Source organism: Pseudophryne corroboree, chromosome 2 (assembly GCF_028390025.1).
Source record: "Pseudophryne corroboree isolate aPseCor3 chromosome 2, aPseCor3.hap2, whole genome shotgun sequence".
NCBI classification, from domain to species: Eukaryota; Metazoa; Chordata; class Amphibia; order Anura; family Myobatrachidae; genus Pseudophryne; species Pseudophryne corroboree.
The window spans coordinates 262,285,940-262,311,533 of NC_086445.1; the positions used below are offsets into that span (position 1 = coordinate 262,285,940).

The window sequence follows — 25,594 nt, forward strand, 5'->3', positions numbered from 1 at the left end:
GTCTGGAGGGCACCGGAGCCATTGCAACAAGTGAAGGAGGAAGTGCCGGTCCGTTGGGAGCATATATATATATATATATATATATATATATATATATATATAGCGATGGAAATAAATGCGGCACTGGGAGTCTTGCAATAGATGTGAAGCAAAGCCGTGTCTTTATTGCATCTACGTTTCGGGGACACAGCCCCTTCGTCAGGATAACCTCATAGTGTACAGATCAGTGTTTAAATAGCATATAGAGAAGGAGGTACTCACCGCCGCCTCCAGCCACGCTGCCCAGGATCCCGGTCCTGACGTCACTACGCCCACCGGAAGTGACGCGGCTCCGGTCCGTGCGGCTAGCGCACTGGGGCTGGGTAAAAAGTAACCATAGAAACAGGTTATAAACAACAACAAACATTTAGAAAGTGCATCGTGCTCATCATATAGCAAAAAACAAATAATGAACCATCAAAACGTAATACTTATGTTGCAGATTAACCACAAAATGTTGAAAATGTGAAACATTTAAAAATCAAGCATAAACAGTACATCACAGATCAATGTCTATATTTTTAAATGTTTCACAGAAACGGAGACGATATACCTCCATTTTCTGGAATGCGCCCCAATCCCGCCCCCAAACACATGCAACAAGTTAATTAGGCTGTGGATTCCCTTTCACTGCAGACAGAGCCACAACTCCAGCGCAGCACATGTGCAATGTTGCTCTGGCGCACACACAGTTAAGATACCACCGAATCATCCTCAGCATCTGAGTCTGAATCAGGCCCTCAGTCTTCTATGATCACTTAACTCTTAATCTGATCAATGCTTGCCTAGATTTGAAAGTAATATATAAAATGGTGTTTCTTTGAGTTGTTGTATAAAACCAGTTCGCTGTAGAGTGCATTTTATTTTTACCCATTAGCTTTAAATGTACAACACAGAACAAATTATTTATTTTTTTCCAGTTTTTATTGGTTTCTTTCTTAAATGATAATCATACACAACAGACATCTAACTTGTGGCTGGTTGATGATTGAGTAGATGGCACTTCAGACCGGAAGAATTGCGCTGTCATCCATACTTAAAGGCACATGTCAGAACAATTGGAAATCTTTGTTAGTTATCGCCATTTCATCCACAAATCTATAAGATAATTAAAACAGAGACCAGTTATAATTCTTATTTTAAAAAACAAGCATACAAAAATCCCACACATTTTATCATACACCCCTACAATCACAAAATGCTATTACTAAAATGCACAATACACAGTTTGCATACGGTTAATGCAGGGCTGGATTAAGGTTTGTGGGGGCCCTGGGGTAACTGAGATGTGCCCCCCCTCCAATAAAATTGACAATCTATTATTAGTATGACCCAGGGCCCTTTCCGTGCTGCGGCTGAGCTGTTTGGCAGCGTCGCCGCTTATTACACCACGTCTGCTACACAAAAATGGTTTTATTTTTATTTAAGGCTTTAAAATATAGTATAGTTTAATGGCATGGGCGGAACACCCAGAAACTACAGCTGTAAGGCAAGAATTACTCTTGGGAGCCGTGGAAGTACCATTTGACGTATGAGATGGAAAAGTTCTTACCAGTAAACTAAAAGAAAATTCACTTAGCCTTCTCTTAATTACAACTTTTACAGTTTCCTCTTATTCAAGCCTCAATTACTCCTTAATAAAGCCATGAGAGTAAATGGGACACTGCACTGTCTGTTAAACGTGTAAGACGGCTAAACCTCAGGAGGCTGCGAGAAGAAATGTCACCTCCGCGGCTACCAGGAGACTAAATGGAACAACAATTGAATTGCTCAGTTTTGCGCCCCCTAGTGGTAGCCACGGCAGTAAAACAATTGAATCGGCCCCTATGTATTTGTTACATATGTTGCCCAAATCGACCTAAAATTAAATAGACAAGAGCCAACAGACATTTTCACAATACAATGTATTTTTCCTCTACTTTCTGTCTTAAGGGCCTAATTCAAGGTTGAAACTGAAATCTAAATTGCAGTGTAAAAATAAAGCAGCCAGTATTTACCCTGCACAGAAACAATATAACCCACCCAAATCTAACTCCCTCTGCACATGTTATATTTGCCCCACCTGCAGTGCACATGGTTTTGCCCTTTACAGGAAAATGTTGTTTTGCAATCAATCTTGAATTACAGTAGGCCCTAAGTGTACAAGTTTCAGATAAAGGTATCTTTGGAACATTGCATTTAAAATAAGATTTTACTTACCGATAAATCTATTTCTCGTAGTCCGTAGTGGATGCTGGGGACTCCGTCAGGACCATGGGGAATAGCGGCTCCGCAGGAGACAGGGCACAAAAGCAAGCTTTTAGGATCACATGGTGTGTACTGGCTCCTCCCCCTATGACCCTCCTCCAAGCCTCAGTTAGGTACTGTGCCCGGACGAGCGTACACAATAAGGAAGGATCTTGAATCCCGGGTAAGACCCAAACCAGCCACACCAATCACACCGTACAACTTGTGATCTGAACCCAGTTAACAGTATGATAACAATGAAGTAGCCTCTAAAAAAGATGGCTCACAACAATAATAACCCGATTTTTGTAACAATAACTATGTACAAGTAATGCAGACAATCCGCACTTGGGATGGGCGCCCAGCATCCACTACGGACTACGAGAAATAGATTTATCGGTAAGTAAAATCTTATTTTCTCTAACGTCCTAGTGGATGCTGGGGACTCCGTCAGGACCATGGGGATTATACCAAAGCTCCCAAACGGGCGGGAGAGTGCGGGTGACTCTGCAGCACCGAATGAGAGAACTCCAGGTCCTCCTCAGCCAGGGTATCAAATTTGTAGAATTTTACAAACGTGTTCCCCCCTGACCACGTAGCTGCTCGGCAAAATTTTAAAGCCGAGACCCCCTCGGGCATCCGCCCAAGATGAGCCCACCTTCCTTGTGGAATGGGCATTGACAGATTTTGGCTGTGGCAGGCCTGCCACAGACTGTGCAAGCTGAATTGTACTACAAATCCAACGAGCAATAGTCTGCTTAGAAGCAGGAGCACCCATCTTTTGGGGTGCATACAATATAAACAGCAAGTCAGACTTTCTGACTCCAGCCGTCCTGGAAATATATATATATATATATATATATATATATATATATATATATATATTTTTTTTTAGGGCCCCGACAACGTCTAGCAACTTGGAGTCCTCCAAGTCCCTAGTAGCCGCAGGCACCACAATATGTTGTTTCAGGCGAAACGCTGACACCACCTTAGGAAGAAACTGGGGACGAGTCCGCAGTTCTGCCCTGTCCGAATGGAAAAACAAATATGAGCTTTTTTTAAGACAAAGCCCCCAATTCTGACAATCGCCTGGCCGAGGCCAGGGCCACAACATGGTCCCTTTCCATGTGAGATATTTCAAATCCACAGATTTGATCGGTTCAAACCAATATGATTTGAGGAATCCCAACACTACGTTGAGATCCCACGGTGCCACTGGAGGCACACAAGGGGCTGTATATGCAATACTCCCTTGACAAACGTCTGGACTTCAGGAATTGAAGCCAATTTTTTCTGGAAGAAAATCTACAGGGCCGAAACTTGAACCTTAATGGACCCCAATTTGAGGCTCATAGACACTCCTGTTTTCAGGAAGTGCAGAAATCGACCTAGTTGAAATTTTTTCGTGGGGCCTTCCTGGCCTCACCCACGCAACATATTTTCACCACATGTGGTGATAACGTTGTGCGGTCACCTCCTTCCTGGCTTTGACCAGGGTAGGTATGACCTCTTCCGGAATGCCTTTTCCCTTAGGATCCGGCGTTCAACCGCCATGCCGTCAAACGCAGTCGCGGTAAGTCTTGGAACAGACAAGGTCCCTGCTGGAGCAGGTCCTTTCTTAGAGGCAGATGCCACGGTTCCTCTTGGAACAGACATGGTTCTTGCTGAAAGCAAATCCCATCTTAGCTCCCGAGGCCATTAGTCCTCTGTGAGCATCTCTTGAAGTTCCAGGTACCAAGTCCCTCTTGGCCAATCCGGAGCCACGAGTATAGTTCTTACTCCTCTACGTCTTATAATTCTCAATACCTTGGTTATGAGAAGCAGAAGAGGGAACACATACACCGACTGTTACACCCACGGTGTTACCAGGACGTCCACAGCTATCGCCTGAAGGTCTCGTGACCTGGCGCAATACCTGTCCCGTTTTTTGTTCGGGCGGGACGCCATCATTTCCACCTTTGGTCTTTCCCAACGGTTCACAATCATGCGGAAAACTTCCCGATGAAGTTCCCACTCTCCCGGGTGGAGGTCGTGCCTGCTGAGGAAGTCTGCTTCCCAGTCGTCCACTCCCGGAATGAACACTGCTGACAGTGCTATCACATGATTTTCCGTCTAGCGAAAAATCCTTGCAGTTTTGACCACTGCCCTCCTGCTTCTTGTGCCGCCCTATCTGTTTACGTGGGCGACTGCCGTGATGTTATCCCACTGGATCAATACCGGCTGACCTTGAAGCAGAGGCCTTGCTAAGCTTATAGCATTACAAATTTGCTCTTAGCTCCAGTATATTTATGTGGAGAGAATTCTCCAGACTTGATCACACTCCCTGGAAATTTTTTCCCTGTATGACTGCTCCCCAGCCTCTCAGGCTGGCCTCCGTGGTTACCAGCATCCAATCCTGAATGCCGAATCTGCGGCCCTCTAGAAGATGAGCACTCTGTAATCACCACAGGAGAGACACCCTTGTCCTTGGATATAGGGTTATCCGCTGATGCATCTGAAGATGCAATCCGGACCATTTGTCCAGCAGATCCCACTGAAGAGTTCTTGCGTGAAATCTGCCGAATGGAAGCGCTTCGTAATAAGCCACCATTTTTTACCAGGACTCTTGTGCAATGATGCACTGACACTTTTCCTGGTTTTAGGAGGATCCCGATTAGCTCGGATAACTCCCTGGCTTTCTCCTCTGGGAGAAACACCCTTTTCCTGGACTGTGTCCAGAATCATCCCTAGGACCAGCAGACGTGTCGTCGGAACAACTGCGGTTTTGGAATATTTAGAATCCACCCGTGCTGTCGTAGAACTACTTGAGATAGTGCTACTCCGACCTCCAACTGTTCTCTGGACCTTGTTCTTATCAGGAGGTCGTCCATTTTCTTTGAAGACGAATCCTCATTTCGGTCATTACCTTGGTAAAGACCCGGGGTGCCTTGGACACTCCAACGGCAACGTCTGAAACTGATAGTGACAGTTCTGTACCACGAACCTGAGGTACCCTTGGTGAGAAAAGCAAATTTTGGGACATGGAGGTAAGCATCCCTGATGTCCCGGGACACCATATAGTCCCCTTGTTCCCAGTTCGCTATCACTGCTCTGAGTGACTCCATCTGGATTTGAACCCTTGTAAGTGTTCAAATTTTTCAGATTTAGAATCGGTCTCACCTAGCCTTCTGGCTTCAGTACCACCCTATAGTGTGGAACAATACCCCTTTCCTTGTTGTAGGAGGGGTAATTTTATTATCACCTGCTGGGAATACAGCTTGTGAATTGTTTTCAATACTGCCTCCCTGTCGGAGGGGGACATTGGTACAGCAGACTACAGGAACCTGCGAGGGGGGAAACGCCTCGACATTCCAATCTGTGCCCCTTTGATACTACTTGTAGGATCCAGGGGTCCTGTACGGTCCCAGCGTCATGCTGAGAACTTAGTAGAAGCGGTGGAGGGCTTCTGTTACTGGGAATGGGCTGCCTGCTGCAGTCTTCTTCCCTTTCCTCTATCCCTGGGCAGATATCTTATAGGGACGAAAAGACTGAGGCTGAAAAGACGGTGTCTTTTTCTGCAGAGATGTGACTTAGGGTAAAAAACGGTGGATCTTCCAGCAGTTGCCGTGGCCACCAGGTCCCATGGACCGACCCCAAATAACTCCTCCCCTTTTATACGGCAATACATCTTTGTGCCGTTTGGAATCTGCATCCCCTGACCACTGTCGTGTCCATAAACATCTTCTTGCAGATATGGACATCGCATTTACTCTTGATGCCAGAGTGCAAATATCCCTCTGCGCATCTCGTATATATAGAAATGCATCCTTTAAATGCTCTATAGTCAATAAAATACTGTCCCTGTCAAGGGTATCAATATTTTTAGTCAGGGAATCCGACCAAGCCACCTCAGCTCTGCACATCCAGGCTGAGGCGATCGCTGGTCACAGTATAACACCAGCATGTGTGTGTATACTTTTTAGGATATTTTTCTGATAAGCATGTGAGCGCCTTATCCACCCTGAGGGGTGTTTCCCAATGCGCCTTAACTTCTGGCGGGAAAGGGTATACCGCCAATAATTTCCTATCGGGGGAAACCCACGCATTATCACACACTTCATTTAATTTATCTGATTCAGGAAAAAATACAGGTAGTTTTTTCACCTCACACATAATACCCTTCTTTGTGGTACTTGGAGTATCAGAAATATGTAACACCTCCTTCATTGCCCTTAACGTGTGGCCCTAAAGGAAAATACGTTTGTTTCTTCACCGTCGACACTGAAATCAGTGTCCGTGTCTGGGTCTATGTCGACCGACTGAGGTAAATGGGCGTTTTTTAGACAAGCCCCTGACGGTGTCTGAGACGCCTGGACCGGTACTAATTTGTTCGCCGGCCGTCTCATGTCGTCAACCCACTTGCAGCGTGTTGACATTATCACGTAATTCCATAAGTAAGCCATCCATTCCGGTGTCGACTCCCTAGAGAGTGACATCACCATTACAGGCAATTTGCTCCGCCTCCTCACCAACATTTTCCTCATACATGTCGACACACACGTACCGACATACAGCACACACATAGGGAATGCTCTGATAGAGGACAGGACCCACTAGCCCTTTGGGGAGACAGAGGGAGAGTTTGCCAGCACACACCAAAATGCTATAATTATACAGGGACAACCCTTATATAAGTGTTCCTCCCATATAGCATTTAATATATATGTATATCGCCAAATCAGTGCCCCCCCTCTCTGTTTTAACCCTGTTTCTGTAGTGCAGTGCAGGGGAGAGCCTGGGAGCCTTCCCCTCAGCCTTTCTGTGAGGGAAAATGGCGCTGTGTGCTGAGGAGAATAGGCCCCGCCCCCTTTTCGGCGGGCTTCTTCTCCGGAGATTGTGAAGTCTGGCAGGGGTTAAATACATCCATATAGCCTCAAGGGCTATATGTGATGTATTTTTCGCCATACAGGTATTCTACATTGCTGCCAGGGCGCCCCCCCCCGCGCCCTGCACCCTCCGTGATCGCTGTGGGAAGTGTGCTGACAGACAATGGCGCACAGCTGCAGTGCTGTGCGCTACCTGAGGAAGACTGAAAAGTCTTCTGCCGCCTGGTTCCGGACCTCTTCAATCTTCAGCATCTGCAAGGGGGTCGGCGGCGCGGCTCCGGGACGAACCCCAGGGCGAGACCTGTGTTCCGACTCCCTCTGAAGCTAATGGTGTCCAGTAGCCTAAGAATCCAATCCATCCTGCACGCAGGTGAGTTGAAATTCTCTCCCCTAAGTCCCTCGATGCAGTGAGCCTGTTGCCAGCAGGACTCACTGAAAATAAAGAACCTAAAAACTTTTTCTAAGCAACTCTTTAAGAGAGCCACCTAGATTGCACCCTTCTCGGACGGGCACAAAAACCTAACTGAGGCTTGGAGGAGGGTCATAGGGGGAGGAGCCAGTACACACCATGTGATCCTAAAAGCTTGCTTTTGTGCCCTGTCTCCTGCGGAGCCGCTATTCCCCATGATCCTGACGGAGTCCCCAGCATCCACTAGGACGTTAGAGAAATGATCTTCACTTGACTGCAAGCATCCTCGCACAAGGCAATAACCCACAAAGTTGTTCTATAATTCATGAATATAGTTCACTGGGAATTAATTATTTATTGTTCGGGTGGCAGAGCTGAAGAGTGCAGACAGACATCAACGAATACATATTCTGCAAAGGAGTAGCCAGACAGTATTACCCACTTTACTGAAAATGAAAAATACCCATGCTTAGTTTTACTCATATTATACATGGTACCAGCTGCGTGACCATATTAATGCCATTTATATATACAAAACAGACCGTTGTTGTTGTTGGCGCTATGACTAGTACTGAAATCTGTGTATCTAGCAAATAAAACATGGGCCCTCATTCCGAGTTGTTCGCTCGCAAGGCGAATGTAGCAGAGTTACACACGCTAAGCCGCCGCCTACTGGGAGTGAATCTTAGCTTCTTAAAATTGCGACCGACGTACGCGCAATATTGCGATTACAAACGAGTTAGCAGTTTCTGAGTAGCTTCAGACTTACTCTGCCTGTGCGATCAGTTCAGTGCTTTTCGTTCCTGGCTGACGTCATAAACACACCCAGCGTTCGCCCAGGCACTCCCACCGTTTCTCCGGCCACTCCTGCGTTTTTTCCGGAAACGGTAGCGTTTCCAGCCACACGCCCCTAAAACGCCGTGCATCCGCCCAGTAACACCCATTTCCTGTCAATCACAATGCGAACGTCGGAGCGATGAAAATGCCGTGAGTAAACTTACTTTCATCATAGTAAAGTTACTTGGCGCAGTCGCAGTGCGAACATTGCGCATGCGCACTAAGAGAATTCTCACTGCGATGCGATGAAAATCTCCGAGCGAACAACTCGGAATGAGGGCCATTGTTCAGAATTTGATCAAAACAATTAAGCTCGCAACTCATGTCATATTACAAACTATTACCTAATGAAGTGTTCATTTCACTACCTTACATAAACAAATACATTTGTTGGGAATTTATAATCACATGTTGTGAGCACAAACAATAGCAAAAGGATGTAAGGGGCACACATCTACCAAACAGTGAGTACACGGATAAAATAAACAAAAACATGACGTGAGAAAATTCAAGTAAAAATCCTCAGTTTCATTTTTAGAAACAAAGTAAAATTTTCAATGGAACTCCCAAACATTTTTAAATATTAAAAAAATAATTGGGACCTAAACATGGACTTATTCTAGTTCTGTGAGCTCAGGCTTTGCATTAAGTTATTGGTTATTATAGTGCAAATTATCATACGCTGATATTTATTTTATATTAAATGTATAAAAGCATTTATCACCCTGGTGATCACATATCTGGTTATTATTAAGATAACAAAGTGGCACACAGATTTTTCCACGTTAGCAAAGAACCAACCTTCCCAGTAAATGTGCTATTGGCAAAAGGTACATGCGACTCCTGGAGCTAACCCCTGACATTTTAATTTCTCAGATCAACAATGGCAGTGGCAAAGTGTGCCAGCAGCAGGCCCCCCTACACCTAGAGCCTACCCCTATAAAGGAGGAGGGGAGGACGCAATCAGACCAGAGGTGAGGCAGTGGTCAGCGGAGAAGGGGAGAGGACAGGAGGATATGTGTAAAGAAATGAGGCCGGAGATGTTTCAAGGAGTGAAGCGACTGAGGGCTTCGTAGATGAGGGCGTTATACAGGGTGATGTATTATTACACGTTCCATTGTAACTTGAACATTGACAGATTTTTAATATTAAAAGTGATAGTAAAAAATAAGATTTTAAACCTACTGGTAAATCTTTTTCTCCAAGTCCGTAGAGGATGCTGGGGACTCCGTAAGGACCATGGGGTATAGACGGGCTCCGCAGGAGACATGGGCACTCTAAAGACTTTAGGATAGAATGGGTGTGCACTGGCTCCTCCCTCTATGCCCCTCCTCCAGACCTCAGTTAGAGAAACTGTGCCCAGAGGAGACGGACAGTACGAGGAAAGGATTTTTGTTAATCTAAGGGCAAGATTCATTCCAGCCCACACCATCCACACCGTATAACCTGGAATATACGTAACCAGTTAACAGTATGAACAAAACAGTATCAGCCAATGACTGATCTTAACTGTAACATAACCCTTATGTAAGCAACAACTATATACAAGTCTTGCAGAATGTTGTCCGCACTGGGACGGGCGCCCAGCATCCTCTACGGACTAGGAGAAAAAGATTTACCGGTAGGTTTAAAATCTTATTTTCTCTTACATCCTAGAGGATGCTGGGGACTCTGTAAGGACCATGGGGATTATACCAAAGCTCCAAACCGGGTGGCAGAGTGCGGATGACTCTGCAGCACCGATTGAGCAAACATGAGGTCCTCATCAGCCAGGGTATCAAACTTGTAGAATTTTGCAAAAGTGTTTGAACCCGACCAAGTAGCCGCTCGGCAAAGTTGTAAAGCCGAGACGCCTCGGGCAGCCGCCCAAGAAGAGCCCACCTTCCTAGTGGAATGGGCCTTTACCGATTTGGTACCGGCAATCCAGCCGTAGAATGAGCTAGCTGAATCGTGTTACAGATCCAGCGAGCCATATTCTGCTTAGAAGCAGGAGCGCCAACCTTGTTGGCCGCATACAGGATAAACAGAGCTTCTGTTTTCCTAATCCGAGCCGTCCTGGCTACGTAAATTTTTAAGGCCCTGACTACATCAAGGGATTTGGAATCCTCCAAGTCTCCCGTAGCCACAGGCATAACAATAGGTTGGTTCATATGAAACGATGACACCACCTTAAGTAAAAATTGAGGACGAGTCCTCAACTCTGCTCTATTTACATGGAAAATGAGATAGGGGCTCTTATGAGACAAGGCCGCCAATTCGGACACCCGCCTTGCAGATGTCAAGGCCAACACATGACGACCTTCCAAATGATAAACTTTAATTCAACTGTTTGAAGAGGCTCAAACCAGTGAGATTTTAGAAACTGTAACACCACGTTAAGGTTCCATGGTGCCCCTGGGCTTGATGTGCAGCACTCCCTTTACAAAAGTCAGGACTTCAGGGAGAGAAGCCAATTCTTTCTGGAAGAATATAGATAGGCTCCATTAAGGTACAGATTTCGGCCCTAACTGTAGGCCCATATCCACTCCTGTCTGTAGAAAGTGGAGAAAACGGCCCAAATGGAAATCTTCTGTAGGAGCATTCTTGGCTTCACACCCAGAAATATACTTCCTCCAGATACGGTGATAATGTTTCGCCGTCACCTCCTTCCTAGCCTTTTTCAGAGTAGGGATGACTTCTCCCGGAATACCCTTCCCAGCTAGGAGTCGATGTTCAACCGCCATGCCGTCAAACGTAACCGCGGTAAGTCTTGGAACACGCAGGGCCCCTGCTGCAACAGGTCCTCCCTGAGAGGAAGAGGCCATGGATCTTCTGTGAGCAGTTCCTGAAGATCTGAATACCAGGCCCTTCGAGGCCAATCTGGAACAATGAGTATTGTCCGCACTCTTTTTCGTCATAAGATTCTCAATATTTTTGAGATGAGAGGAAGAGGAGGGAACACATAGACCAACTGAAAACACCCATGGTGTCACCAGGGCGTCCACCGCTACTGCCTGAGGGTCCCTTGACCTGGCACAATACCTCCAAAGCTTCTTGTTGAGGCGTGATGCCATCATGTCTATTTGAGGAAGTCCCCAAAGACTTGTTATTTCTGCAAAAACTTCTTGATGAAGTCCCCACCTCCTGGATGGAGATCGTGTCTGCTGAATGAATACTGCTGAGAGAGCGCTTACGTGATTTTCTGCCCAGCGCAAAATCCTGGTGGCTTCTGCCATTGCCACTCTGCTCCTTGTCCCGCCTTGGCGGTTTACATGATCCACGGCTGCGACGTTGTCTGATTGAATCAGAACCGGTAGGTCGCGAAGAATATTCTCCGCTTGTCGTAGGCCTTTGTATATGGCCCTTAATTCCAGTATGTTGATGTGTAGACAAGCCTCCTAGCTTGACCACAGTCCCTGAAAATTCCTTCCTTGTGTGACTGCTCCCCATCCTCGGAGGCTCGCGTCCGTGGTCACCAGAACCCAGTCCTGAATGCCGAACCTGCGACCCTCTAGAAGGTGAGCACTCTGCAGCTACCACAGGAAAGACACCCTGGCCATGGGGAACAGGGTTATTTTCTGATGAATTTGAAGGTGGTACCCGGACCACTTGTCCAGAAGGTCCCACTGAAAAGTCCTCGCATGAAACTTGCCGAAGGGGATGGCCTTGTAGGTCGCCACCATTTTCCCCAGTACTCGAGTGCCTTGATGGACTGACACTCTTTTCAGTTTTAACAGGTCTCTGACCATGTTCTGGAGTTCCTGGGCTTTTTCCATTGGGAGAAAACCCCTCTTTTGTTCTGTGTCCAGAATCATGCCTAAGAAAGACAGCCGAGTCGTTGGAACCAACTGCGACTTTGGTGGATTTAGAATCCAGCCATGTTGCTGTAGTACTCTCAGGGAGAGCGACACGCTTTTCTGCAACTGTTCCTTTGATCTCGCTTTTATCAGGAGATCGTCCAAGTACGGGATAATTGTGACTCCTTGCCTGCGCAGGAGCAATTACTTTGGTGAACATCTGAAACTGGTAACGACAGTTCTGTACAGCGCATCTCAGGTATGCCTGATGAGGAGGATATATGGGTACGTGACACCATAAAATCCCCCCCCCCCCCCTCCCAGGCTGGAGATAACTGCCCTGAGCGATGCCATCTTGAACTTGAACCTTAAGTACAAGTTCAGGGATTTTAAATTTAGAATTGGTCTGGCCGAGCCATCTGGTTTCAGGACCACAAATAAGGTTGAATAGTACCCTTTTCCCTGATGTATTAGGGGAACCTTGATAATCACTAGCTGTTGACACAGCTTTTGAATTGCAGCTAAAACTATCTCCCTCTCTGGGGGAGAAGCTGGTAAAGCCGAGTTGAAGAATCGGCGAGAAGGCACGTCTTCGAATTCCAGCAAGTAGCCTTGGGATACTATTTCCATCGCCCAAGAACCCACGTCCGACTGACCCCAGACGTGGCTGAAGAGTCGAAGACATGCCCCCACCGGTGCGGACTCCCTCAGTGGAGCCCCAGCGTCATGCGGTGGATTTAGTAAAAGCCGGGGAGGACTTCTGTTCCTGGGAACTGGCCATAGCAGGCATTCTTTTCCCTCTACCCTTACCTCTGGTGAGGAATGAAGAGCCCCGACCTCTTCTGGACTTATGCGACCGAAAAGACCGCATCTGATACTGTGGTGTTTTCTTTTGCTGTGGGGGAACATAAGGCAAAAAAGTAGATTTACCCGCAATAGCTGTGGAAACCAGGTCCGCGAGACCTTCCCCAAATGAAACCTCACCCTTGTAAGGCAAAACTTTCATATGCCTATTTGAGTCGGCATCACCCGTCCATTGGCGGGTCCACAGTGCTCGCCTAGCCGAGATTGTCATGCGTTGAACCTAGTAGCCCGACGTCTCTCTGAGCGTCTCTCACCTATAAGACTGCGTCTTTGATGTGACCTAAGGTCAATAACATGGTATCCCTGTCTAGGGTATCAATATCAGTTGACAAGGTATCTGACCAATCTGCTACCGCGCTACAAACCCAAGCCGATGCTATTGCCGGTCTGAGCAAAGCACCCGTATGTGTATTGGCGACTGTAGCGCCACCTTCTTGGATAAGCGCGTTAAAGCCTTGCCCACCCTGGGCGAGGATTCCCACCGTACCCTGTCCTGTGCAGGGAAAGGATACGCCATAAGTTCTTTTGGGAATCTGCAGTTTTTTGTCTGGAGTTTCCCAAGCTTTTTCAATTAATGCGTTCAGCTCATAAGCTGGGGGAAATGTTACCTCTGCTTTCTTTTCCTTAAACATGTGCACCCTCGTGTCAGGGACAGAGGGGTCATCTGTGATATGCAAAACACCTTTTATTGCATTAATCATAAAATGAATACTTTTAGCCACCCTTGGGTGTAACCTTGCCTCATCGTAGTCGACATTGGAGTCAGAATCCGTGTCGGTATCAGTGTCTGCTATTTGGGATAGGGGACGTTTTTGAGACCCTGAAGGGCCCTGTGACCCAATTAAAGCCATGTATTGACTCCCTGCTTTTTCCCTGGACTCTGCTTTGTCCAATCTTTATGTAATAAAGTCACATTTGCAATTAAAACATTCCACATGTCCAACCAATCAGGTGTCGGCGTTGCCGACGGAGACACCACAATCATCTGCTCCACCTTCTCCTTAGATGAGCCTTCCGCTTCAGACATGCCGACACACACGTACCGACACCCCCACACACTCAGGGATATATCTATATGGAGACAGTTCTCCCAATAAGGCCCTTTGGAGAGACAGAGAGAGAGTATGCCAGCACACACCCAGCGCCGCTGGACTGGAATAAAATCCCGGTAGTACAGCGCTTTTATAGTAATATATATATATATATATATATATATATATAAATACACTTTCACTGCGCCAAATACATGTGCCCCCCCCCCTCTTTTTTGCCCTCTGTAACCGTGTACAGCAGGGGAGAGTCCGGGGAGCCAGCTTCTGCAGTGTGCTGTGGAGAAAATGGCGCTGGTTAGTGCTGGAAGGATCAAGCCCCGCCCCCTCACCGGCGGGCTTCGGTCCCGCTCACATTATTTATACTGGCGGGGGTTTATTAATATACTGCCTCTGCAGTATCTATTTTTATGCCAGTGTCCCTTGAGGTGAATAATGCTGCCCAGGGCGCCCCCCCTGCGCCCTGCACCCGTACAGTGCCTGTTGTGTGTGATCTGTGTGGGAGCAATGGCGTGCAGCGTTACCTCAGTGAAGATCATGAAGTCTTCTGCCGCCTTTGAAGTCTTCTTTCTTCTCATACTCACCCGGCTTTTATCCTCCGGGTCTCTGTGAGGAGGACGGCGGCGCGGCTCCGGGACGAACAGCGAGGGTGAGACCTGCGTTCCAACTCCCTCTGGAGCTAATGGTGTCCAGTAGCCTAAGAAGCAGAGCCTATCATTTAAGTAGGTCTTCTTCTCTCCCCTCAGTCCCACGATGCAGGGAGCCTGTTGCCAGCAGTGCTCCCTGAAAATAAAAAACCTAACAAAAGTCTTTTTCAGAGAAACTCAGGAGAGCTCCCCTGCAGTGTATCCAGTCGCCTCTGGGCACAGGATCTAACTGAGGTCTGGAGGAGGGGCATAGAGGGAGGAGCCAGTGCACACCCATTCTATCCTAAAGTCTTTAGAGTGCCCATGTCTCCTGCGGAGCCCGTCTATACCCCATGGTCCTTACGGAGTCCCCAGCATCCTCTAGGACGTAAGAGAAAAGTATTTTATAGTGACTATGTGCCACAGATCATCTTGTCTAACCACTATGCTGCTCTGAAAGGCTAAACAATCACTCACCTGGTCATGGGACTATTTATCATGGGGTGTCGTATGGTCTGAGTCCAAGGATACATGTTGTCAACTTTCTCCTTGGGCTCCTGTGGCAGCCACCAACCATACTGCTGGGCTGCCGTCAGAGGAAATCGCTGAGTCTGTTTCGGAGCTGAAACACAGCATAAATAATCCAACTAATTCACTATTTACTACAAGGGAAATCACTGTTTTCTGAACATAAAATAACACTATTATTATTCTATATTTAATCTAGAATCATACCATTTAAATAAAAGGGTTCATTTGCAGAGATTTAGAACTGCTGTCCCATAGTACAAATGTTGTTTCATGATGTCACGGACGTATTTTTGTGCAACTGTATGTTTTTAGGCGGCACATGCGTGGGTTTGTGTATCAATATTGTGTCAACTAGCGGGGTTATCACTTTAATCCTTTCAGAACCATAGACTTGGATGACAAAGGAACACTGGGGGTTTTTCTGATCCCGTAGCATTTGAATGGGTCCTGCGATGAAGGTAGCAGGACAGCAACAGACTGTCAGTGATTGACAGTCTGCTGCCGACTGGGGGGCAGGGATGGGGTGGCGATGGCCTCCGTTTGTAAAAATGGAGGCATGATGCCTCCTTTTAGGGGGAGGGAGGATGCCAGGGATATTAGTCATACGATAAAGATTTCCTTGCCTCCTTGACGGGCGTCTTGCATGAAACCATGGGGAGCCCGATGGCGAGTTCAGTAATCCGATGCTGTGTCCTAGGATGTAGGTTGATTCCCTACTGCAGCAGGAAGCGTCTACTTGTAATAGATGCCTGCATCACCATACAGCACTGTCACTGCTGCTTCCAAGATAGCGGCAGTGATAGCAACTCCAACCATATCATGACTGCAGTTTTGTGAACCCGGTGTATATGTGAAGTCCGTGCGGGTAATTGGAGGACTATGGTGGTCATTCTGAGTTGATCGCTCGCTAGCAGTTTTTAGCAGCCGTGCAAACGCTATGCCGCCGCCCACTGGGGAGTGTATTTTAGCTTAGCAGAAGTGCGAACGCTTGTGCAGCCGAGCTCTGCAAAAACAGTTTGGGCAGTTTCAGAGTAGCTCTGAACCTGCTCAGCACTTGTGATCACTTCAGCCTATTCATGTCCGATTTTGACTTCATACACCTGCCCAGCGAACGCCCAGCCACCCCTGCGTTTTTTCAGACACACCTGCGTTTTTACAAACACTCCATGAAAACGGTCAGTTGACACCCAGAAACGCCCCTTTCCTGTCAATCTTCTTGCGGCAGTCAGTGCGAAGGAAAACTTCGCTAGAACCTGAGCACAACCACATAGAGCTTTGTACCCGTATGTCATGCGTGCGCATTGCGGGGCATACGCATAAATGCCGTTTTTTCACCTGATCGCTGCGCAGCGAACATCGGCAGCGAGCCATCAACTCGGAATGACACCCTATGTGTACATTTGGCTGGTCTGTGGGAATCAGTAAGATGAAGTAGTAAGGAGCAATCCCTAACCAGGAGTCAAACCCGGGCCTCGGCAGAGGGAGCCGTATCCTGACCACTGGATCACCAGGGACTTGGTTTTGATAGCGGGATAGTGAATGTATACTGTCACAGGAGGTGTTTGTGTACTCAAGGTTACTATGAAATGGGTTCTCTGGAGTCTCGCAGAACTGGGAGGAGAGCTGAAGACGTTGAACCGGACTGGTTACCGGTGAGACTGAGAACCTGGCTGGTTACCAGTATAACTGGAACGCAACTGTAATCCGGGCTGGTACTGGATATAACTGGAAATGCAACTGTATGTAGAACAATGACTGTGGCTGTGAATTTAAGATGAGGCTGAAGAAGAACTGAAGACTGTAGCTGTGAATTTAAGATGAGGCTGAAGAAGAACTGAAGACTGTAGCTGTGACTTTAAGATGAGGCTGAAGAAGAACTGTGACTGTATCTTTAAGACAAGACTGAAGAATACTGTGACTGTGTCTTTAAGACGAGACTGAAGAATACTGCAGCTGTGTCTTTAAGACGAAACTGATACTGGATATAACTGGTAAAACAACTGTAATCCAGACTGGGTAGCAAAAGAGCAGAGTTTTACAGGAACTAAGGTAATAGTGTTAACTCTTAGGAAGCGCAGCTACTAATCTCACACTGAGCTGTGTGACTCAAGGAACTGGCAGCTTCTGTAACACAAGTCTCTTTACTTATACTTCCTGGTCCTTGGTGATTGGTGAACAGGGTCAGGTGATTCAGGGAGTCTCGGACTGGCACGGGATTGGATAGCTCATGGTCAGGTGATCCATCCCTGTCATGTCAATACTCCAGGTTAGGCTCTGATGTGGAGTGAGGCCTAGCAGGCCGGAAAAACACTACAGCCAAAACTCCTAAAATGAGCAGAGGATGCTGGATTTTAGGCCCAAACACCAGAGAGCTGAGCACAGTGGAGAATGTATCTGGTGACCACTGGAGTCAGAGAGGCATATAGTATAATGACAACAATGATTGCTGTGTAGGCACAGCATATAGAGACTTGCTGAATTCAGTATTCACACAGAAGGTTAATCAACACAGGTGGAGCTTGTTAACTCTCACCTACCAGGCAGAGAACTCAGCACTCAGGAAACTCATGGTACTGGCAAGCTATTTATCCCAGTTAGCAGAAAAGACGCAGGATCCAGGACAGATGCCAGAGTCACCAAATATGAGAAATACAGTCAGGATCAAGACAAACCACATCTCAATTAGGCCCACTGTGTCACATAACCTGGGTCAAACTATACCCAACACTACTACTCTGCTTTGAGCTACAGTGGCAAAGCAGCCAATAAGTGTGATGTGATCCAGTTCTATGCTTCATGTAACAGAGATGAGTTGGAGATACCAAGGTGAGGGGAAGACTGAGTTGAGCTGTGATTTTTTTTTTTTTTTTTAATTGTGTGAAGCCAAGAGCTAAATTCTATTTCACACATTGGTTGCATTGCCATTTTAGCTCACAGTGGAGAATAACAATCCATCCATACCTGTGGACTGACTGAAACATTTATACCGCACAGTGAGTGACAAGTGTCGTGTATTTCAGGAGATAGGGAGTGGGAGTTATTTTTCATAAACGACAGAGCAACATGTGTTATTTACAAAGAAAAAACATGGGTGTAATATTCATATTAAACAGTTGTGCATACCGGAATTTTCACATGATAATGTTCCCATATAAGGGCCTGACAATGCTATTCTGTATTTTATTTGGAGACCCTACTGCTACCAATACTAAGTTCTCAGACTGTAGCCTCCCGCTTGCCTCTATTCCCCCTCACATAATGACCCTGTCACATGCAGCTCCCTAGAGACAATACGCCTGTTTGAGAGTGACAAGCAATATGATCACAGATGCAACCGCATTATGTAATGGAAATAGCCGTGAACTACTGTGAATATTCTGAGCTGTATGTAGCGTTCAAACGCACCGCCACCAAAACATCTGATGGCCAGTGTAGCAGTCATCACTCTCATACGGAGATATACCAGGTCATATCTGAATGATACATTTGAAAGATGCGTGTGCCGATTCAAAATGGTACCGCAACTTGGCGTTCATGTCCACTACACATCCACTTACACATTAGACTGTGTGCAACCGCCCAGCTGCTGTCCATTAACACCCATATTCTCGTAGTGGAGATACGTACAACTCTTAATGCCACAATACAAATGCAAATATGTGCATGCACAGTGTGGATATCTGTACCTGTGGAAGCTGTGCATGCGATTCAGAATCAGCACCATTATCACCACATTCCTGACACTGTATCTTGTGCTGCTGTAAAACATTCTATACATCCCTAGTGAACACACTTTATACAACAACACCCCTCCCAATTGACTCTCCCGACCTTAATTAGGCTGACCTGCCGGGATAAGTATGATTTACCGATGGATGCGATGCCGACGGTCAGTATACCGACAGCAGCATCCTGTCCATCAGAATCCTGACAGGCCCCCATTAAGGCCCCTAACCCTCCTCTTTCCCCTACCCTAGCCCTCCCTTGTGGGTGCCTAACCCTAACTGTCCCTGGTGGTGCCTAACCCTTACCCTCCCTGCTTGGTGCCTAACTCCGACCCTCCCTTCCCCGCTGCCTAAACCTAACCCTCCCTGCTTGATGCCTAACCCTAACCCACCCCTCTTTGTGGCTAACCCTAACTCTCCCGGCGCTGCAGCCTAATCCTAACCCCTCTTCTGCAGCCTAAACCTAACCCCCCACCGTGGCAGGACGACTGTGTGTCCCGCTGTCAACACGATCAGGATTCTGGGTGTCAAGAATCTGATGCCAGCCTCCTGAGCGGCGTCAGTATTTTGATGCCGGCAATGCGTCTTCCCTCAGGACCCCGGCGTCGGTATACTGACTACCAGTATCCCGTATGTCAGTAACTCACTTCTTCCCGCCTTGCCAATCTGTCCTGACTCGTGGGAACCTGAGAAATATCACCACATCTTTAATGTGACTTGTGCCCCCTTTTGAATGATACTTGCTCTTGTCCTAATTAGAAAATCCTAAATGTTGGGAAGTACAGTACAGTATGGCTTAGAAATTCCACCACCTACAGGTTTTTTTACAAAGACACTTGTTTCTGTGACAGAAACTTTTGATAGACCCATTAACCCAGTGATCTGAGTAACTCTGATTCTATGTAGGAAATCGATAAACTATTGATGTTGAAAACAAATGGCACTGCTCCCTTAGCGGACATGGGGCCTAATTCAGAGATGCGCATACACCCAATCTTTACATACATCTCCAATGTTTTCAGATCTGCACATGCACAGAAGCTGCACTGCGCACGTGAAGATCCTGTAGCTGCGTTGTGGATCGCAGTACCCCAAATGCTGCAGCGCTGTTTGGGGGTGGCAATAAGCAGCGCTACAGAAAATGAGGCGTGTCGGCACTGTTTTCTCGCCATGCTGAAGCCAGTGGCCGTGTTCTTGGATGCAGCTTCACTGGCTCCAGCAGTGTGAATTGTCCAGTCATCCTGAGTAACGCAGATGGCCGATGTTCACATAGATGATTCAATTCTCCATTCTCGGACACAGCAGCAGATCTGAGAAGCCAGCAGGAGGCGTCTAATTACATAAAACTACTGCTGCAGCATTAGCATATTATCACATGGTGCTGCGTACAAACGGCCTAATTCAGACCTGATCGTTGTTGTGCAAAATCACACAGCGGGCTATTATCGAATGACTGCGCATGCGTATGCACCACAATGTGCACGCGCAAGCCCAAACAGCGACAGAATGGTGCGAAAATATTGATCACTAGGCGTATGCAAGGTGATTGTCAGGAAGAGGACGTTTGTGGGTGGTAACTGGCCGTTTTCTGGGAGTGTCGGTAAAAAAGCAGGCGTTCCCAAGTGTTTTCAGGGCGGGTGTGTGACGTCAGCTCTGGCCCCGATCAGCCTGTTTGTATCGCACTGTAGGAGTAAGTCCTGGGCTACGCACAGACTGCACAGACTGGAAAAATCATTCAATGGTGAGTGAGTTGCAAACGGATTTGCAGATGTCCGCTGTCTGGCGAAGTTTTCGACTGTGTACGCATGCATTCGCACACTAGCACGGGGCAGCTTTTCACTCACTATGGGCGGCGGCTATCTGATCGCAGACCTCTGAAAAATTGCAGAGGAGCGATAAGGGCTGAATTATGCCCAAAGATACACCCAGTGCCTGTGTGATCTGCGGCCATCTCTGAATCATGGCCCAGTGCATGGTGTATTCCTTGCTCTTTCCTGACACTTCACAACAGACAACAGAATACAGATATACTCACTCCTCAGGTCTTGCTGGCGTCTCACCTTCTCCTGATACTTCCCACAACTGACGTAAGAAGACAGGGGATCGAGCTCAGGAAGCTTTACGTCATTTTTTCCATTTTCCCCTAAAAATCAGGAAATTAGTAATATGTTAAAGCAAATCCATGATCATATTATTATTTAAAAAATCCACTCAAACCATAGAAGGCAGCTGCAGCAACAGCACAATAGCAAAATATAACTAGAAGGTAATAAGGCGGTGGTTTAATGGGCTGTCACAGTGGGAGGACTGGATTATAATATGATGCAGCTGTAACACAGTAAACTGCAACACCCAGGTTGTCCCCGGCGGCGATAACAATATATACGGTGTCTGCTATGCACTGTACGTGCTGTGTCAGCTACCCTACTGCTGCTCCGTGCCGCCTCTCACCCGCTTTCTCCCGGGGATCCCCTGCACTTTGAGCGGCTCGCAGAGGAGCCTGATACCCGAGTGCTGTGAGCCCGAAGAAAGCCATAACGCAGCAGCAGCGACAGCAGGTCAGGCAGCGTCCGTCGTTACCATGGCGACAGCAGGAGGAGGAACGGAAGCTGCAGCGTTACAGCTAATGCAATGCGTGAGAGTGAGCGCTGCGGCCTCTTTAGATGAGAGCGATGCGCACTGTTATTATATATATCCCTGTACTCGGATCCATTGTTTGGTTACCCGTCAGGAGCCCCACGCTACAGGGTACACTATGGGGCCTATTCGTGAAGCAGTGATTAGAGTGGAGAATAGAGCCAGTGGAGAAGTTGCCAATGGCAACAAATCAGCTGCTACGTACAGTTTTAAAGAATGCATGTTATACATGTTACTGTAGCAAGGGCCAGGGTGCTCTTATGGTCCCTGGCCTTGCTACTAGGTGCCATGTGCATCCTTGCCTGGGATGGGCTGGAATCCGGTGGGATCCTGGTACTGTCCCAAGGCGCCGGGTGCAGAAAGGGGCACAGAGTTCAGCGGTTGTGTGGGCGGCGGTGAATCGCCACCGCGGGTCTACGTGGGTGATGGCGGCGGACCTGCATCCTCCAGGATTCGGGTCCCGCCTATCACAGCGCCACTTATCGAATTTGGCGACAGCGGTGAGCCAATCACAGCTCACAAGCTGGCGCCCAATCAAGAGTGGTGGCGGCGAGCTAATCACGGCTCGCCGCGTCATAGCTCCGCTTCCCGGCACTGGCTTATATTAGCCAGAGCTGGGCGCGAGGCCTCAGTTCGTCGGCCGGGAGGGAGCGGAGAAGAGCTCCTGAAGACTGAAGATAGAAGACGGAAGTGGCGGAAGTCCTGGGGGGTGGTATGGCCGTAGTGAAAGAGCTGTTACACTCTGCCGCCCGCCGGGTGAAGTACAAAGAGCCCACGCCCGTCGGTGAAGACGTTAGAAGCCCTGGGACAGCAGTGTGCAACGCAAAGGAGCATTCACTGGCCACCGCTGCCCAGGTGAAGACTCCAGGAAGCCCGGAGGTGGTGGGAGCCGTTCCACCTCCGGAGAAGACCACGCGGTGGGCGGACCGGACCAGGCTTGGTCCAGCCGAAGCCCTTAGGATGGGTAAGTAAAGGTGGTGCGCCCCCCCTCTCTAGACCACCAGGGATTCGGGCACTAGGCCCGTGGGGCATAACAGGCACTAGGCCTGAGGCGCCATAGTCGGGACTAGGCACTGGGGGACCCAAGGGCATTAGGCCCAATAGAACTGTGCATTAGGCGGTTATTAGGCCCGGGCAGCAATACGAGCGCTAAGCCCAATAGGATATGTCTGGCCACTAAGGTTAGGATAGGCCCCCAATGGCAACAGTAGGCTGGGGAAAATAGGCCAACAGGCTCGCGCTACTGTGTAGGGTTAGATAAGTCGGCACTAGGCCGTGGTATCTATTGATCCGGTGCTAGGCCGCAGGTTGTGTAAGTCGGCGCTATGCCGCAGGTGTAGTAAGTTGGCGCTAGGCTGTCGTATCTCTTGATCCGGCACTAGGCCGCAGGACCCCTAGATTTAGGTTGTACAGTCAGGCCCCCATTGAAGGTAGGCTGTTGGAAGTTATGCACTGGTGAGTATCACAAGGTTGAAACAAGTAACTGTATTGTGTTTTCTCTGACGTCCTAGTGGATGCTGGGGACTCCGTCAGGACCATGGGGATTAGCGGCTCCGCAGGAGACAGGGCACAAAAATAAAGCTTTAGGATCAGGTGGTGTGCACTGGCTCCTCCCCCTATGACCCTCCTCCAAGCCTCAGTTAGGTTTTTGTGCCCGTCCGAGCAGGGTGCAATCTAGGTGGCTCTCCTAAAGAGCTGCTTAGAAAAAGTTTTTAGGTTTTTTATTTTACAGTGAGTCCTGCTGGCAACAGGCTCACTGCATCGAGGGACTTAGGGGAGAAGAAGTGAACTCACCTGCGTGCAGGATGGATTGGCTTCTTAGGCTACTGGACACCATTAGCTCCAGAGGGATCGAACACAGGCCCAGCCATGGAGTCCGGTCCCGGAGCCGCGCCGCCGACCCCCTTGCAGATGCCGAAAAGTGAAGAGGTCCAGAAACCGGCGGCAGAAGACTTTTCAGTCTTCATGAGGTAGCGCACAGCACTGCAGCTGTGCGCCATTGTTGTCACACACTTCACACCAACGGTCACGGAGGGTGCAGGGGGCGCCCTGGGCAGCAATGAGAATACCTTGTTCTGGCTAAAAAAAATACATCACATATAGCCCCTGGGGCTATATGGATGTATTTAACCCCTGCCAGGTCTCACAAACTCCGGAGAAGAGCCCGCCGAAATAGGGGGCGGGGCCTATCTCCTCAGCACACAGCGCCATTTTCCTGCTCAGCTCCGCTGCGAGGAAGGCTCCCAGGACTCTCCCCTGCACTGCACTACAGAAACAGGGTAAAACAGAGAGGGGGGGGGCACTTTTTTGGCGTTTTTTGATATATATTAAGCTGCTATAAGGGAGACAACACTTCTATAGGGTTGTTCCTATATATTTATAGCGCTTGGGTGTGTGCTGGCAAACTCTCCCTCTGTCTCCCCAAAGGGCTAGTGGGGTCCTGTCTTCGATAAGAGCATTCCCTGTGTGTCTGCTGTGTGTCGGTACGGGTGTGTCGACATGTATGAGGACGATGTTGGTGTGGAGGCGGAGCAATTGCCGGTAATGGTGATGTCACCCCCTAGGGGGTCGACACCGGAATGGATGGCTTTGTTTATGGAATTACGTGATAATGTCAGCACATTACAAAAATCAGTTGACGACATGAGACGGCCGGCAAACCAGTTAGTACCTGTACAGGCGTCTCAGACACCGTCAGGGGCTGTAAAACGCCCTTTACCTCAGTCGGTCGACACAGACCCAGACACGGACACCGAATCTAGTGTCGACGGTGAAGAAACAAACGTATTTTCCAGTAGGGCCACACGTTATATGATCACGGCAATGAAGGAGGCTTTGCATATCTCTGATACTGCATGTACCACAAAAAGGGGTATTATGTGGGGTCTGAAAAAACTACCTGTAGTTTTTCCTGAATCAGACGAATTGAATGAAGTGTGTGATGGAGCGTGGGTTAACCCCGATAGAAAACTGCTAATTTCAAAGAAGTTATTGGCATTATATCCTTTCCCGCCAGAGGTTAGGGCGCGCTGGGAAACACCCCCTAGGGTGGATAAGGCGCTCACACGCTTATCTAAACAAGTGGCGTTACCGTCTCCTGAAACGGCCGCCCTCAAGGATCCAGCGGATAGGAGGCTGGAAACTACCCTGAAAAGTATATACACTCATACTGGTGTTATACTGCGACCAGCCATCGCCTCTGCATGGATGTGCAGTGCTGGGGTGGTTTGGTCGGATTCCCTGACTGAAAATATTGATACCCTAGATAGGGACAGTATTTTATTGACTTTAGAGCAATTAAAGGATGCTTTTCTTTATATGCGAGATGCTCAGAGGGATATTTGCACTCTGGCATCGAGAGTAAGTGCGATGTCCATATCTGCCAGAAGAAGTTTATGGACGCGACAATGGTCAGGTGATGCGGATTCCAAACGGCATATGGAAGTATTGCCGTATAAGGGGGAGGAATTATTTGGGGTCGGTCTATCAGATTTGGTGGCCACGGCAACAGCCGGGAAATCCACCTTTTTACCTCAGGTCCCCTCCCAACAGAAAAAGACACCGTCTTTTCAGCTGCAGTCCTTTCGTTCCTATAGGAACAAGCGGGCGAAAGGACAGTCATATTTGCCCCGAGGCAAAGGAAAGGGTAAGAGAGTGCACCAAGCAGCTTCTTCCCAGGAGCAGAAGCCCCCCCCGGCTTCTGCAAAGCCCTCAGCATGACGTTGGGGCTTTACAAGCGGACTCAGGGGCGGTGGGGGGTCGACTCAAGAATTTCAGTGCACAGTGGGCTCACTCACAGGTGGACCCCTGGATCCTGCAGATAGTATCTCAGGGTTACAGGTTAGAATTCGAGAAGTCTCCCCCTCGCCGGTTCCTAAAGTCTGCTCTGCCAACGTCTCCCTCAGACAGGGCGACGGTATTGGAAGCCATTCACAAGCTGTATTCTCAGCAGGTGATAGTCAAGGTACCCCTCCTACAACAGGGAAAGGGGTATTATTCCACACTATTTG

The 25,594-nt window shown here is 48.1% G+C and overlaps 1 protein-coding gene across 1 annotated transcript; it reads right to left on the minus strand.

The window, feature by feature from the left end:
• Positions 1-941: 941 nt before the first annotated feature.
• On the minus strand, positions 942-21,568 carry SPMIP11 (sperm microtubule inner protein 11). Its single transcript, XM_063952747.1, has 4 exons — positions 21,399-21,568; positions 20,983-21,090; positions 15,169-15,313; positions 942-1,137 (listed from the first exon to the last, which is right to left on the minus strand). The coding sequence occupies exons 1-4, from the start codon at positions 21,481-21,483 to the stop codon at positions 1,089-1,091; spliced, it is 387 nt and encodes a 128-aa protein (XP_063808817.1). The 5' UTR covers positions 21,484-21,568; the 3' UTR covers positions 942-1,088.
• Between the last annotated feature and the right edge of the window lie 4,026 nt (positions 21,569-25,594).